The sequence below is a fragment of the Tachypleus tridentatus genome, chromosome 1, assembly GCF_004210375.1.
Source record: "Tachypleus tridentatus isolate NWPU-2018 chromosome 1, ASM421037v1, whole genome shotgun sequence".
Taxonomy (NCBI): Eukaryota; Metazoa; Arthropoda; class Merostomata; order Xiphosura; family Limulidae; genus Tachypleus; species Tachypleus tridentatus.
This window is the reverse complement of record NC_134825.1, coordinates 41,614,704-41,630,949: the sequence shown is the minus strand read 5'-3', so window position 1 is coordinate 41,630,949 and position 16,246 is coordinate 41,614,704. Positions and strand designations below refer to the sequence as shown.

The 16,246-nt window shown below is 33.0% G+C and overlaps 2 protein-coding genes across 2 annotated transcripts; both read left to right on the top strand.

Moving 5' to 3' along the window:
• The first annotated feature begins 4,002 nt into the window (after positions 1-4,002).
• On the top strand, positions 4,003-5,208 carry LOC143247493 (sodium- and chloride-dependent GABA transporter 1-like). The gene is made up of 2 exons (XM_076495761.1): positions 4,003-4,712; positions 4,998-5,208. Exons 1-2 carry the CDS (start codon positions 4,523-4,525, stop codon positions 5,120-5,122), a joined length of 315 nt encoding a protein of 104 aa, XP_076351876.1. The 5' UTR covers positions 4,003-4,522; the 3' UTR covers positions 5,123-5,208.
• Positions 5,209-5,815: 607 nt separating this feature from the next.
• LOC143247454 (sodium- and chloride-dependent GABA transporter 2-like) lies at positions 5,816-16,009 on the top strand. The gene is made up of 6 exons (XM_076495638.1): positions 5,816-6,401; positions 7,327-7,458; positions 12,851-12,954; positions 13,512-13,612; positions 13,953-14,123; positions 14,430-16,009. The coding sequence occupies exons 3-6, from the start codon at positions 12,858-12,860 to the stop codon at positions 14,508-14,510; spliced, it is 450 nt and encodes a 149-aa protein (XP_076351753.1). The 5' UTR covers positions 5,816-6,401; positions 7,327-7,458; positions 12,851-12,857; the 3' UTR covers positions 14,511-16,009.
• The last annotated feature ends 237 nt before the right edge of the window (positions 16,010-16,246 follow it).

Below are 16,246 nucleotides of genomic sequence, written 5' to 3'. Positions count from 1 at the left end.
GCGTTATAATGTGACGGTCAATCCCACTATTTGTTGGTAAAAGAGTAGCCCAAGAGTTGGCGGTGGGTGGTGATGACTAGCTGTCTTCCCTCTAGTCTTACACTGCTAAATTAGGGACGGCTAGCACAGATAGCCCTCGAGTAGCTTTGTGCGAAATTCAAAAACAAAACAAACAAAGCTCTTACACTTTCAAATATCGGCACTTGAACTAATACATTAAGAATTGGATTCACTTTTATAAACACTAACTACCACCCCTTTATTGTTAAAATAAAGTATCAACCTCTAGTTATTCTTAAAATTTTAAATATAATCATAACACAGCATAAAAAAGTTGTTCAAAATTAGAAATACGTTTGCGGTTTTACCAGTCACTTCACATACAAACATTGTCCACTAATGTTTAATTACAAGAATATGACAGTGTCTCAAAAGCTGTAACACTGAGGTATAATATCACGAGAGTATAAACGTTTTTATCGAATCAAAAGTCGTTTGTATTTTATTAATTCATTCCAAGTTAGATCTCTGATTTGATGTCGTTAGTTTGTACTTCGCAGGTTTCTTTCTTACCTCACAACGTTTGGTCTTTCCTACGAAGTACTTGTTTATTTTCCATACATTTATAAGACTTCTGTTTCATCATACAAATAACCAGGTTATCTGCGCCATTTAACTGACGTAACATACAATATGAACATACAGCTTTCATATTTTCATGATGTTACAAAACACGTCGATTCTAATAAGATTAGTATCACAGGTCGCGCCATCTACTAAATGATATGCATATTTGACAACATTACGCAATCTGTACAATTGCGTGAAGCTCCTGCTGATTTAGGGACAGATTAGAACTATTATGTTGACTGATTAGAAATACTTAGCAATACATCAGGACTGTTATGGTAACTAATTACTCAGTAATAGATCAGGACTATTATGTTAACTGATCAGACTCACTATTGGATAGGTTTGTGTCATTATATTGATCAATCAGACCCCAATAGATAGGATGGGACTATTATATTAACTGATCAGACTCAATAATGAATTAGGTTGCGACATTTATTTTAACTAATGGATAGACTGGACAGGTATCACTAGGTGTCTAGAAGATTTCTAGAACGGACCCTAATGTATCTTCAGAGATTTTTGACGTTTCAATTTGTCGATCATGATTTTCAATTTTTATTTTTTAAGACGCCAACTAGGAATTATGGGCACGGGCAAATAGAATCTGGGAACGTGCCTATTTCTAGCGATGCCTCTGCTTCGACATCTCACTATGAAAGGAAATAAAAATTTGATCATTATCAATATAAAAAACCGACTTCTCTATATCTGCTGATATAGAGGTATGTACATCAGTAGCGCATTTACCAGAGATAAACTAGTCTTCAGTGAATCATAAAAAATAGTGTTGTATTCAGTTTACAAGTGTTTGAATCTCATCAATTACAAATATATAATTACTGCAATTTTAAAAACGCAGTGACAGAAGATGTAATTTACGTAAGATACAGCTATGGCTGACCACAGTGACTGTGTCAATACTGATTGGTGCGACAAAGCCAGTACGACCTATTAGCGTACGTTAAACATCTTGGAAGTATACCGCTTATAATTGCGGTGCAAAGTAGGGTAGTGAATTCCAAAGGGTGTTAATTTAGTGTTATCTATTAGGCTAAATGTTAGTTTTAGTTACGTTACACATTTTTCGTGATTTTTGATATTTTTATGTTTTGATAAATATTACACAATGTATATCAGTGGTGTATCTTGGCCGACGGCTGTGAATTATTGCATTATTATTGGCATTAGTTACGTATATCTATAATAATATATAATTCTGCATAAGTAATATTTCTGATAAAATATAGATACCTCTCATGATATTAGGTAATGCCTCCATCAGTATAGTTGTACGTAATATCTCTGATGATATATATATATACATATTTAATATCACCAATACTATGTTAGCATTCTTAAGTAATAACTGTAATACAAATAAAACCTATTAATTCATTATTTCTTATAATAATTACGTTTATCTTCATGTAATATTTTTTTAGTAAATACGTTGTTATGCTCTTGTTTTTTACAGTTTCAATTTTTATTAAAATGTAGAAAATTTGTGACTTTATTCAAGAAATGGCTCCCAAAAATGAAAAATCAGAAATCGTCAGTATAGAAAAAGGAGTGAAAATGATTACAATACCTGATGAAATGAACCAGTCGGTAACAAAGTCAGATAAGGAGAACGAACCAGAACGTGGGGAATGGGGAGGAAAACTGGACTTTATTTTCAGCTGCATAAGCTACGCTGTCGGTCTTTGCAACGTATGGCGATTTCCATACTTGTGTTATAAAATGGTGGAGGTAAGTGTCTCGTGGTTTAATCCAACATAATATACATTAAAGCTTTACCTTACTAAATAGTAAATCGGTGGTTCTAATGGATTATATGTTGTTGTTTGTTATTTAAGTGCATTTTTGTTTCCCTACCTTATCTGTTTAGTCTTGTGTGCTGTTCGTCTATTCTTCCTGGAAGTGGCCATTGGTCATTACCTCAGCATTGGTGGTGTCGGGGTCTGGAATTTGATTCCTGTCTTTAATGGTAGCTATTGTTGTTTAATTCTAGTGTTTTAGCATTTTTCACCTTTTCCGGATATATATAACTCATACTTGTGTCTCAAATATGTCAACAGTTCTTATATTATGTAATCTAAACTTTCACTAGGAATTGGCTTTGCTTCAATGACCATCGTTTGTCTCTATAATATCTACTACGTGGTGATAATAGCTTGACATTACTCTACCTCGTGTCCTCAATGACGACACAACTGCCTTGGGAATCGTGAGGTAATTATGTTAAATGTATTTCTCTGATCCTGGTCAACTGTTTTAATTACTCATTTTTTTTTTTTAGGATTAACTGTTACAAGCATCCAGACACTGGGGGACACTGAATTAAATTAAGAACAATTTAATCTGATAGTACTTTACATGTGGCCGAGAGTGGCCTTGTAGTTAATGTGCCCTTAGTACTTTACATATGGCAGAGAGTGGGCTTGTGGTTAATGTGCCCTAAGTACTTTACATATGGCCGAGAGTGGCCTTGTTGTTAATGTGCCCTTAGTACTTTACATATGGCCGAGAGTGGTCTTGTGGTTAATGTGCTCTTAGTACTTTACATATGGCCGAGAGTGGCTTTGTTGTTAATGTGTCCTTAGTACTTTACATATGGCCGAGAGTAGCCTTGTGGTTAATTTGCCTAACTGTTAAACCGGATACTCTTGAGTCACGCAAAGTTATCTTAAATCGCATTATACGCTTTTGTACCGTGTGTGTGTTATAAGAGTGACAGTCAGATCCCACTTTCAGAACAAGAATGATGTGTCGAGAATTGTCAGTAGATGATACTAATACTACTTTTCCTCAATTCTGTTATTTAAAAAAAGCCTTTTTTATTACTTTGGTTGCAGTACTGAAGTAAAATACACTACATTTCGATTTAATAGGACAGTACACTATAATAATGAACATTTCTACTTGATAGAACCGGTTATTACATAATTACTAATTATGCATTACACTATACTACAGCAATGTTTTGATAACTTTGAACGCAATAATTATGTTTCCTGAATACTTTTCACATATCTTCAGTTTTTCCTGACCTTTCTCCGCGTGAGGTGAACAACTGCTTTTGCTTATATATATATCCATGGTAAGTAATTTTAATCTGTTGAAAAGACAGAAGGTAGTCGTTGTACAGAGCCCATCGCATATTCTTTTACCAACGAATATATATAAATGTTATTGTCATTATATTCAGATTTAAATGTTATTGTTAATATATTAATATACTAATCTTATTATTACTACATTCATATACGATATAAACACCATTAAATATTAATGTTAGATATTAAAGGTCGTTGGACAGAACCCATCGCATATTCTTTTACCAACGAATAGTGGGATTAACCGTACATTTTAATGCCCCTGACGCTTAAGACAAACACTAATAACCAGGCTGGGCAACAGATAAAACTTCCCATCTAATGTAGCTGTAGTTTACGTCTTTAGTGAAAACAGTGTCATTGTTAATCAGTAACTGTCAAGCGACTTTTTTTTTTCGTTTATTTGCTGTCAAGCTTTAATACTAGTTAATAATTCTTTAATCAAAACGTAACAAAACTAAATTAGTGTTATATTTTCTCAGAAGTGAACTCTGTGTAATCAGTAATAATTTATTATATTAATGTTATTAGGTCTGGGTGACAGTAGGAACACAAGTGTTTTTCACCTTTGGTATTGGTTTCGGTTCCGTCGTAACTCTTGGAAGCTATAACAAGTTTAGCCACAACTTCTTCCGGTAACAAAAAAAAAAAAAAACCAACAAGCTCTTAAGAATTTTTTTTTTAATTTTTTGATTTGATTATTTAACAATGATTCGCACAAAAATGTTCAATGTAATAATTCTCTGTACTCTGTATTCGTTATTCTTTCAATGGATATTATTGTACACTTTGCACACATTCATTATTGTTTCTATATCTTTATTTCTAGAGACGGATATATTCTGTATATTGTTAACCCTGCTACCAGCATATTTGCTGGTACTGTGATATTTTCCGTCCTCGGTCACATGACCTACATTAAAGGCGACGGGACAGAAGTTGCTGACGTTGTAACGTCCGGTAAGATAATTCAGTCTTCTTGTGCTTCAGTTGTTTATATAAACAGTAAAAGTTCTGTTTCTGTACAAAATCAACGTGTAACAGAATATTTCAGAACAAACTTTATTAATATTTTCTTGAATCTTTGTTCTAAAACATTTAAAATGAAACGTCTATTGGTAAGTTACAGTATGTCAACATCTTAATATACTCTAAGTATTATCAGACAGTGACCTGTTGTGTTATTTTCAGAGTACAAACACGGTCTTTGTTTAAATATAATCTAACATGGTGTATTTTCTTCAGGTCCAGGGTTAGCATTCCTTGTTTATCCAGAAGTTGTTCTACAGTTGCCACCTCCCCCTTTATGGTCAATTGTGTTCTTCCTCATGCTGTTAATTCTTGGAATTGACAGCCAGGTCAGCAGATAATATGTTGATGTGTGTTATTTGATAGCCAGGCGAGCATATAATATGTTGATGTGTGTTATTTGATAGCCAGGTGAGCATATAATATGTTTGTGTGTGCTAATTGACAGCCAAGTGAGCATATAATATGTTGATGTGTGTTAAGTGACAGCCAGGTGAGCATATAATATGTTGATGTGTGTTATTTGATAGCCAGGTGAGCATATAATATGTTGATGTGTGTTATTTGACAGCCAGGTGAGCATATAATATGTTGATGTGTGTTATTTGACAGCCAGGTGAGCATATAATATGTTGATGTGTGTTATTTGACAGCCAGGTGAGCATATAATATGTTGATGTGTGTTATTTGATAGCCAGGTGAGCATATAATATGTTGATGTGTGTTATTTGATAGCCAGGTGAGCATATAATATGTTGATGTGTGTTATTTGATAGCCACGTACATATTTTATATTCTCATTTTCATTTAATGATAAATATTCTTTTAAAAATGGGAAAATTTTCAGAGTTCAAAATACTTTTGTAGACTATATTTTTTTAATTTACGCGTTTGTGTTATTGTTTATCTGGAGGGAGTTTTCACGTTTTAACTATTTCAACAATTGAATATTTAATAAGTCTGTGACGTTTGCACTTAATCACTGAGTTAGTGAGTTTATTAGTTCGAGAAACGCTGTAACTATGAGAAAAAGATAAGCAAGTAACTGACAGTTTAATGTTATTAGAAATTAGACCTGTCTTTGGTATATATAAGGTTAGTACATGAAATCTGTGGAACTAGTAATGGGAGAAATAATACGGTTCCTTTGTTATTAAATGTGTTGACCTTCTATGTTTTACCAAACGAAACCTGCGCAGTGGCAGAGGCTTATGAAGCAATGTTGTTAACAGTGTCAGAAGCCAAGGTAAATTCTGATCTAAGAATAGTATGTGCATGATCATGTGACGTGCAGTTAGTGGTTAATTTCTTATTTAGTTAACCTCAAAATGTATGGTGTTAACTAATGTCAACAAAATACAACCTTCTGATATGTTATTATTATCAGAGATTCTATTTCCACTTCCGCCTTATTATCTGTTAGGACATAAGCCACGTGTCGCATGGCAACATGGTTGTTGACACGCGTGCATGTTTTTAGGCAGTAAAAGACAATTCGGGACTCTTTCTTGCATGCTTTCTGCACATCGTAGTAGTTCTATTCTTGCATGCTGCCTATCTCGGCAACCAGCTACTTCGTTGCTCTCTGCTACTTTTCTCCGATACCTGTTGCATACATCAGTAATAATCTTTTTATAATCTTTTACATTTGCGTCACCTGTTACTCATGGCAATAACCAACTAACTAGTTAACAGATGCTGTCGTTTTTTGTAATGTACTACATTTGTTTGTCATAAGTCTCCAATGAATTATATGGTTGATACCTGCTACGTTTGTTTGCCACATAAATGTAGTTCTAGCTTCAAATCGTTATATCCTTCAACCGTTACTTGATATGTGTTTATATGCTACAAGTGTTCCATGTGTCACCTGAGCTTACATTGTTATGTTCTATTTTATATCTAACAAATCAAAGAATGGATGCGTAACCACATATTGTTTAACTGTCTTTCGCTGGTTAAACATTTTAATATGTAAGAAATTTCAACAGGGCCCGGCATGGCCAAACGTGTTAAGGCGTGCGACTTGTAATCCGAGGGTCGCGGATTCACATTCCCGTCGCGCCAAACATACTCGCCCTTTCAGCCGTGGGGCGTTATAATGTGACGATCAATCCCACTATTTGTTGGTAAAAGAATAGCCCAAGAGTTGGTGGTGGGTGGTGATGACTAGCTGCCCTCCCTGTAGTCTTACACTGCTAAATTAGGGACGGCTAGCGCAGATAGTCCTCGAGTAGCTTTGGGCGAAATTCAAAAACAAACAAACAAGAAATTTCAAAGTACCATTTTTCAGTGATTCATAGAGATAAACTTCTGTATCAGAAACTCATAACTTTAAACGTACTCTCACGCAAGATGAAGTATTAGGTTATCAAACTAGATAATAACACGTATGTTTGAAACTTTATTGTATAAAACGTTAATTCATTAAATATATATACGTATACAATTTATATAGATCTGTCTAACGATGTTATTTTGTTACTTTGATCTGTATGTTATGACAACATGTGTACTGATATTGGTCTGTTTTTGTTTTTAATAGTTCTGCACGGTGGAAGCTCTGATAACAGGAATTGTGGACGAATGGGCGTCTGTATTGAGATCACGAAGGAAACTATTTACTACAGGAATGGTTATCGTATTGTACCTGTTAGGTTTACCAATGGTCACTGAGGTATGTTACATAATATTAAAAATCAATAAACGAGTAAAACGAAAAACCACAGTTGTCACAGTGTGGTTGTTATAGTAAGAAGTTAGTAATAACAATTGTAACGGTATGGTTGTTATAATGAGAAGTTAATATAAGTTTCAGGGGCAACAAGGGATATATTGGTCCATCTCAGCTGCCCCACCCTGTAAGCCAAACTAATACTATTAAAAACAATTAGTCATCACTTGTCATTCATATATGCATCAAGCTTCTTTTAAACTCACTCAAATTTACTAACATATCTTCATAAAGTTGTCATCTTTTATATTTCCTAAATCTATATTTGTGTCACCAAGTTCTGTACTTCTCACTATTAAGTTTGAAAAATGTTGATGCATCAACATTATAAATACTTTTACAATCTTAAACATTTGAATCAGATCGCCTCTAACTCTTGAGAGAGAAACTTTTAAGGATCTTAATCTCTCCTCAAATGACAACCCCTACATCCCAGGCACCATTTTAGTTACCCTCTTCTGAATCATTTCCAATAATTCCATGGCTTTCCTAGGGTAAGAAGCCCAAGACTGAACACAATACTCCTAATGCAGTCTAACCAGTGACCTACACAATGAGATTATGACATATTTATACTTGTATTCAATATTTTTGTAGATACAAATTAAAATCCTATTTGCCCTACCAACATTAGCAACAGCACGCTGCTTGAATTGCTTAAGAGACTGAGCAGCCATTACAACAAGATCATTTTCTTTCATGACATTGTTAAAATTATTCCCATCCAAATTATTCTTATAATTCAAATTATTATCACCAACATACAATATTTTGCATTTATCATAATTAAAATCCATCTGCCATTTATTCACCCAACTCATTATGTGAGCTAAATATTTTTATAAAGTAGCAGCATTCTCTTCACAGCCAGCATCACCCAAGACCTTGGTGTCATCTGCAAACATAAGTAATTTATTGACTTCCTTCATCAATGTTATTTATGTAAGTCAAAAAGAGTAAAGGTCCTAAGACTGATCCCTGAGGTACACCTCTTGCAACATTAATCTAGTTTAACTGAACTTCATTTATATCAAACCTCTGCTTTTGAATCCAGCCACTGTTCTTTTCAGTTACTTAACTTATCCTAAGCTTGTGCAGAGATAAGTTTCTTTACAAACCTTTTATGTGGCACTTTGTTTGTTTAGAATTAAGCACAAAGCTACACAATGGGCTATCTGTGCTCTGCCCATCACAGGCATTGAAACCCAATTTATAGTGGTGTGAGACAAGAGACATGCTGCTTTGCCATTGTGGGGCATGGCACTTTGTAAAATGCTTTCTGAAAATCCATATATATCACATCTACACCCTTACCCTTATCTACATGTGCAGTAACATTTTTAAAACATGCAAAAAGATTTGTAAGGCAATATTTTTCCTTAGTGAAACTATTTTGCTATCCAAAAAAATTATAAACTTGTTAAATGACTTTGCAAAGTATCTTTTATCAGACATTCCAAATCTTTTCTCACAAATGAGGTAAGACTGACAGGCCTTTAATTACTGGGACAACTTCTATTACCTCTCCTGAGGATAGGAGTCAGATTAACCAATTTCCAATCAGTTGGTACTTGTACATTATTCAAGGGCTTAAAACCTTGTTTCAAGTGATCACATGACTTTGTTTAAAACCCTTGGTGAAGTACTATCTATTACAGGAGCTTTAGCATTCTTTAAATATCCCATTTTTTTTTAACCAGCTCAGAATTAAGGTAGCCATCTTCTTTGATCTCATTTTCATTTATCAACTGTTCAAGATGTTAAATACAGCTTAAGTCTTTATTAGTAAAAACTGAAGCAAAATCAGAATCTAATAACATAGGCATTTCATGATCATCAGATACAAGCCTTCCTTCATAATTCCTCATGGGTCCTATCTCCATCCTCACATTTTATTTACCCATAATGTACTTTAAAAAGTTCTCACTGTTAGTTTTATGTTTTAAGCCAAATTTTTGTTATAGACATCTTTCTGGATATCATAATTTCTTTTTTGACCAACTTTCTTGATTTTCTATAATCTTTTACAATACCAGTCAATTTAAATTTCTTTAGTGTGTGGTACTTTTCTTTGATTCTATCTCTTATTCCCTTTGTGAACCAACCTGTTTTTTTACTTCTAGATCCCCTTTTGTTTCTGTAAGGAATATGTTTATCTTGAATCTTTAAAAAATTATCTTTATACATTTTTCACAACTGATTCGTGCCTCAAAATAACTCAGCTGTCCAATTCACAACACATCTCTTTTATTGCTTTTTATAAAATTTGGAATCAAAATATCATTATTTCTAATTTCCAAATGCAGCTAAATATCAAACATAATACAGCAATGATCACTTGTACCTAGGTGCTTCCTAGTTTACACCCTCTTAACCATTTCTATATTAGAATTTAACAATAAATCTAAGATAGCATTATTTACAGTAGGTTCCTTGACAAATTGTTAAGAAATCCATCTTGAAAAGTTTTCAGAAACCTTTCTCCCTCATGGTTTGAGGGATTTTCATTTCCCAATCATTATATCTGTACTTAGAACTACCCTTAATTATGATTTCATTAACAACTGAGACCTTCATCTTATTACAAAGTTTCTTCCTGATTTCATCAGTTCCATCTGGTGATTTGTAACACATTTTTACTAAAAGCTTTATCCCTTGCTATCCACTAACAGAAACCCAATCTCCTTGCTATTATCCTTAATATTCTCAACTTCAACAGTATGTAACTCACACTTCACATATACAGCCACTCCTTCCCCTTTCTTTAATACTCTATTCCTATTAAGTAACCTATAATCACGTATTTCAAACTCATCTACATTTAACCATGTTTCAGTTATTCTAAATCTTTTATTTCTACCAGTGCCCTAAAGTCTTATATTTCTTATACTTCTAGCATTACTATAATAACAATTAAGCCTACTCTTATAACTTGTACTGATTTCCAATGTTAAATTTTCCCGTATATCTTAGTTTTGTTTTATTTAGTTTATCTTTACCCTTTATTAAATAGTCCTAGTTTAAAACTTCCCTTACAGCTGTGTTAATAGCTTACAGACGTTTATTAAAATGCTAATTCGATTTGTCAATAGATACCGCCAAAATTAATTTGAGAAATTCTCAACTTCCTCGTACATGAAAAGCACGTACGCCACTTGTTTTCAAAATATTTATTTTTCGGAACAAGATAAACGTACGTACATCAAATTCTTCACATTATAGGGATATTGTAAACACTACACACACACAAAAAAAATATATATATATATAGTTATCTTACTCTTGTCAAAAGTCCACTTAGACCTATTCAGTTACTTTAAAATTCCAGTTGACAAAGCGAAGGTTCATCTGTTACTATCTAAATATACTTCACTTACTTTATCATTGACTTGGGCCCGGCATGGCCAAGCGTGTTAAGGCGTGCGACTCGTAATCTGAGTGTAGCAGGTTCGCATCCACGTCGCGCCAAACATGCTCGCTTTTCAGCCGTGGGGGCGGTTATAATGTGACGGTCAATCCCACTATTCGTTGTTAAAGAGTTGGCGGTAGGTGGTGATGACTAGGTGCCTTCCCTCTAGTCTTACCATACTAAAATTAGGGACGGCTAACACCGATAGCCCTCGAGTAGCTTTGTGCGAAATTAAAAAACAAGAAACAAACAATTATCATTGACTTATCATGGTTGTATCCTACATGTTTAAACTTTTCTACTGTCGCTTCTTCCTTCGTATTTCCCAAGAATCGTTTGTTTAGATGTCAGAGTCTACTGATGCTAATTTATTCACTTTAGAACTCTCTTTAATGAAATAAACTATTATTTTTATTTTTCTTCTACTATTATTTTTCCTCTAACACATTAATAGTTACGCCTATAGCAACCGTTCGGCCTTTCCCCTCTTACAACAGAGAACTTCTCTTTCTCCTCTTGTCTGTCTACTGTTCTCGCTCATCTCACACTTTTTGTATATTTATTCCCAAATCGTCCGTTCATTATATTCTCTGCATCAATGATTTACAAACGCAACACCTAATACACGTCTGTTTTTAAATCTCTTATAAAGTAATTAAAAGTAAACAACTAAACAATCATAAAACATTCTTTCGAAAACTAAACAAAATTACTATTATCGAAACTAGACAGTCTTTTATATCATGGCAATAAAATGAACTAGGATACGAATGTGAATACTTGAAAACAGCAATGTTTAACCAAGCAAGTGTCAATTACCAATATATTAATTTTAGTTAGTAAAATACCCAATATCAAGACAATAACAGTTTCTTTGTTGTGGTCAAGGTTTATGTTCATGATTTTACTGATGACAGAACTGTCCAATAATATTTCAGTTATTCATAACCTGAATTTGTTTGATTTTTCCCTTAGTTTTATTGTTAAAACTAATTACCTTTATTGTTTTCTTTTGTTTCTTATTTTGGGGTCTTATATTCATTTCAGTTGATGAATTACTTTTTATCAGTACCGTAATACAGTGGAGTGCCGTTAAGCCGCGGTATTTGGGGGGTCAACCTGCTTAACCGCGGCTTAAACCTTTGTGACTGAAAAGCCGAAGTTGCCAACAGCTCCGCTGAGGAGCCTCATCCGGGCCATTGCGTGATCATTATATCGGATTATCGAATTAAAAATAATACTTTAATTATTGATCACTTTTTTACGGATTTACCACGGATTAACTTTAATGTATGGAGAGGTATGATTCGGTAACAATAGCGGCCTCCATAAAGCTGACATAGAGAGCGAATAAGGTAGATTAACGGTCGATTTCTATTGTAATATATTTTATTTATTTCCCAAATTAAAGCAAATTCTTTTTAAATATCCCCTTGAAGTTATAAAGCCAGGATTAAATTCGTAAGCCGCGTTTTTACACGTTCTTAAATTAGCGGTGAGCCACGATAATCCTCGCTCACAAGACTTGCTACAGCGGCTTAAGCGATTTCGCGGTTTACTGGTCCGCGGCTTAATGGCGCTCCACTGTAATTATATTTTATTACACGTTTCATCTTTTACAGTAAGTAAGATTTATTTTCAAAACATACATAAAATCAAATCTTATTTACTGTAAAAATGACGTAATAAATAAAACTTACCATAAGCACAACTCCCAATACTATTATATTTATTCAGCAACATTCCACTTCTAATATATCTGTTTATTTCTGTGGCTTTATCATGGTGTTATCTTGTATCTAGAATATGGAAACTGTAACTTGTAATAATATATATTTAATCAAAACGAAACTGTTAAGTAATAATTCTGACTGATTTTTTTAAACTGATCGTATTATTCACTAAAATAATCTTTTTACTTTTCAGGGGGGGCATGTACATATTTCAACTGATGGATTATTATTCTGCCAGTGGAATGACTCTACTGTTTACTGTTTTCTTTCAAACTATAGTTATTACATGGGTTTATGGTAAGTTTCAAATGGCATGTCCTTCATTGGGAAAATAGACCATTGTTTTATACATCACTTCAAACTTCTAATACATCTGTTTATTTCTATGGTGTAAGATTTTTATGTTAAATGTGGTGATGTATTATACGTGCGTTGATCCTGGGAGGATCTGTTGTACACAAGCTAGCTCTAAAAGATGGTATATGCGAGTTAACTCTTTAACGTACTGTTATACTATATGCAAGTTATCCCTAAAATGGGCTGTATTATTCTCAGGTTAACTCTAGAAGATGGTGTTTTATTGTGTTATTTGGAGGTGTTAATTAATTATTCATTACCTTGAATCCGTGTATTATTGTACTCAATAGCCAATACTTTTGACAATTTAATTTCTTTTCATTTATTGCGGGATTTTCAAATGTTTTCAGTGTAAGCCAGTATTATTAATTAACAATTGGACATTTAATTTGTAGATTTGTTTGTCTTTTGAATTCAGGTTTTATGTCAAGTGTTTTTTCACATGAAAATTCTAGTTTGTAAACCAAAAAATGTATAAGACTAGTAAATTATTACAGGTGTAAAAAAGTTTTCTAGCAACATTGAAGAGATGACAGGACATCGGCCCAACTGGTACTTCCTTGCTACCTGGGTCTTTGTCTCTCCAGCCGTTTGTTTGGTAAGTTTAATGCTGTGTTTTAAAGAAAGAATATTCAACGGTTTAGTTAAAAAAATAATTGAGTGTAATGGAGGACATGGATCTGTACATAGATTCTCTGTAAGTCATGAAGTGACCTTCGAACTTGCAGCACGTGAGAATATTATACGTTAACTGTAAGAACAGATCATTTATCCTACTTACTCAGTTACGTTTCTCACAGTATCAAAATAATATAAATAAATATCTTATCTTTAGTACCTAATGTATATATATATATATATATACAAATGATGTTCAATTTTATTTCAGTTTCTTTCAGAGAATGTTATTTCTAATTCTAAATACATATTCCCTTTAGGGAATATTCCTGTTTTCAGTTATGAGATGCAAACCTCTGGTGTATGTAGAGACTTACGTTTATCCTTGGTGGGGAGAACTCTTAGGCTGGGGGATAGCCTTGGCTTCCATGGTGTGGATTCCGTCCTATGCTGTTTGTTTCATGCTTATCACACCAGGTTTTCTGAAGGACGTGAGTAGCCTTTAGTCTTTATCAAAAGTAAAATTTTAAAGATTATTGAGAAATTATTTAGACTGAAACCTATTGAAACTGTAGACTAGGTTATTGTTACATTTGTGGTAGATTTTCAATACTTGTATTGACTATAGAGACAGTCTTAAAATTGGCAAACAAGATATTAGTAAAGTACTCCAGTTTTTTTTTACATATAATATTATGTATGTTATTCTTTCCATATGTGATATATACGATGATAAATGAAGTTAACAATCAGATATAAAATTTGTATCTCAACTGTTGGTTCCGTTTTTATTTCAGCGACTGATTGCTGGCATAACTTCAACCTTTTCAGAAATTAACCAAGACACTTGGTCAAGATTTCGAGCTTCCCAGAAGTAAAAACAATAAACTGTCAGACTCTGGAGATTATAAGTCGACAGCCCAAGACATACTTCATATTTAACTGTTAAAAAGTATATGTGATCATATTACAAGCACTAAGCACTATATCTTCCTTTAGTACGTGATCGTATTACTAACACTAAATTCTCCTTTAGAACGTGATCATGTTACTCACACCTGGTATTCCTTTAGTACGTCATCATATTACTAACACTAGATTTTCCTTTAGTACGTGATCATGTTCGTAATACTAGATTCTCCTTTAGTACGTGATGAAATTACTAACACTAGGTTTTGCTTTAGTACATGATCATATTACTAACACTAGATCCTTCTTTAGGCACAGCAGAATATAATAGCAACAGTTAAAAACAGAACTTAAAAGATGTACATAAAAACTTTATTCATAAAGAGCCAATGCCAAGTTACTTTAAGAAATCTGATAACAATTTGTGATGTAAGTCAAAGAAAAAAAAAAAAAGAGTTAAATTATAAAACTAATTATATTTAGTTCTCACAAACTGAAATAATCAAACTTCTGTATAAACCTCACCAAAACTGTTTTTATTGTGCACTTAATATTGGTGACAATGAAATCAGAAAAGCAAGTTTTATATTATATTATAGAGGAAACTAGACTCTAATACACTCACAGCATGTAAAGATGAACTAGATTATAATTATGATAGTTGTGATACAATACCTTTGGCCACAGGTGTATTAAACCTTACTCAAGCTGCATCCAATTGTTTATGTTCAGTTTTTGTTTCTAGTTTACCATAAACAACAATAGATGTAACGTATATCATTTTACCCTTTTTTCTAGCACATTTGTAAATATTATGTCGTTATGATTGATAGTTAGTTTACAAGTAAAACCAACAATTAAAGTAGGTAAAATAAAAGTGAATTATTTGAAACTCCCTTCAAAATGTAGTAAATAATTTATTCGTTATATTAATTTCACATTCTAGTTTACTTGATTGCATATTTTGTACAAATGGTTCTGTACTTTGAGTTTAATTAAGACGTTAGGCAATAATTAGAAAAGAAAATATTGAAATATCGGAAATAACACGATTTGTTTTGTGTAAATATGTCTGTTATCAACATACACTTGTAATTTAGTGTTCAGTGAATATTTTTTTTACATTTTCAAACCTTATAAATAGTATGTAAATACATTTTTTTCCCTTTATTATATTAGTAATTACTGAATACTTCACGTTTATGAAGATCTTTGATAAATTTAATAATTTTATGATATTGCAATTTACCCTTACACGGACAATAAATAAATAGTTTATTTACGTTTAAAAGCCGAGATGTGTAACAAAAGATGTTCTGTTTTATTTACATTTAAAAGCCGAGATGTGTAATAAAAGATGTTATGTTTTATTTACAATTCACGAATGTAGTTCCCTAACACAAAATATGAAAGTACAACCTCATATTTCTGAGCATACTTCTATGCATATTAATAAACAATGGAATGGTTTATTTCTAAATTAATATTTGTAGCTACTGTGTGTTTGTGTATTTCATCCTCCGTATATGTAATGCAAAGACTACCATGCAGATTCCATATACAGATAGAATTGGCGGTGAGTGATTTGACTTCGTACACGTGCAGGTAATAATCACAATAAATTTAATTTTACGATGAATCTTTAATGTAGATGTCTGGTCCAGTGTCCTCCGGAGGTTCTGCGGTAAGTCTACAAACTTATGGA

What these genes read in the sequence shown, in the direction of transcription:
- LOC143247493 (XM_076495761.1), top strand. Translation starts at nt 4,523, where the DNA reads ATGGATATTATTGTACACTTTGCACACATTCATTATTGTTTCTATATC. An exon ending in TGCTGACGTTGTAACGTCCG is followed by an intron (nt 4,713 to 4,997) that starts GTAAGATAATTC and finishes TATTTTCTTCAG; the next exon opens with GTCCAGGGTTAGCATTCCTT.
- LOC143247454 (XM_076495638.1), top strand. Translation starts at nt 12,858, where the DNA reads ATGTACATATTTCAACTGATGGATTATTATTCTGCCAGTGGAATGACT. An exon ending in AGTTATTACATGGGTTTATG is followed by an intron (nt 12,955 to 13,511) that starts GTAAGTTTCAAA and finishes AAATTATTACAG; the next exon opens with GTGTAAAAAAGTTTTCTAGC. An exon ending in TCTCTCCAGCCGTTTGTTTG is followed by an intron (nt 13,613 to 13,952) that starts GTAAGTTTAATG and finishes TATTCCCTTTAG; the next exon opens with GGAATATTCCTGTTTTCAGT.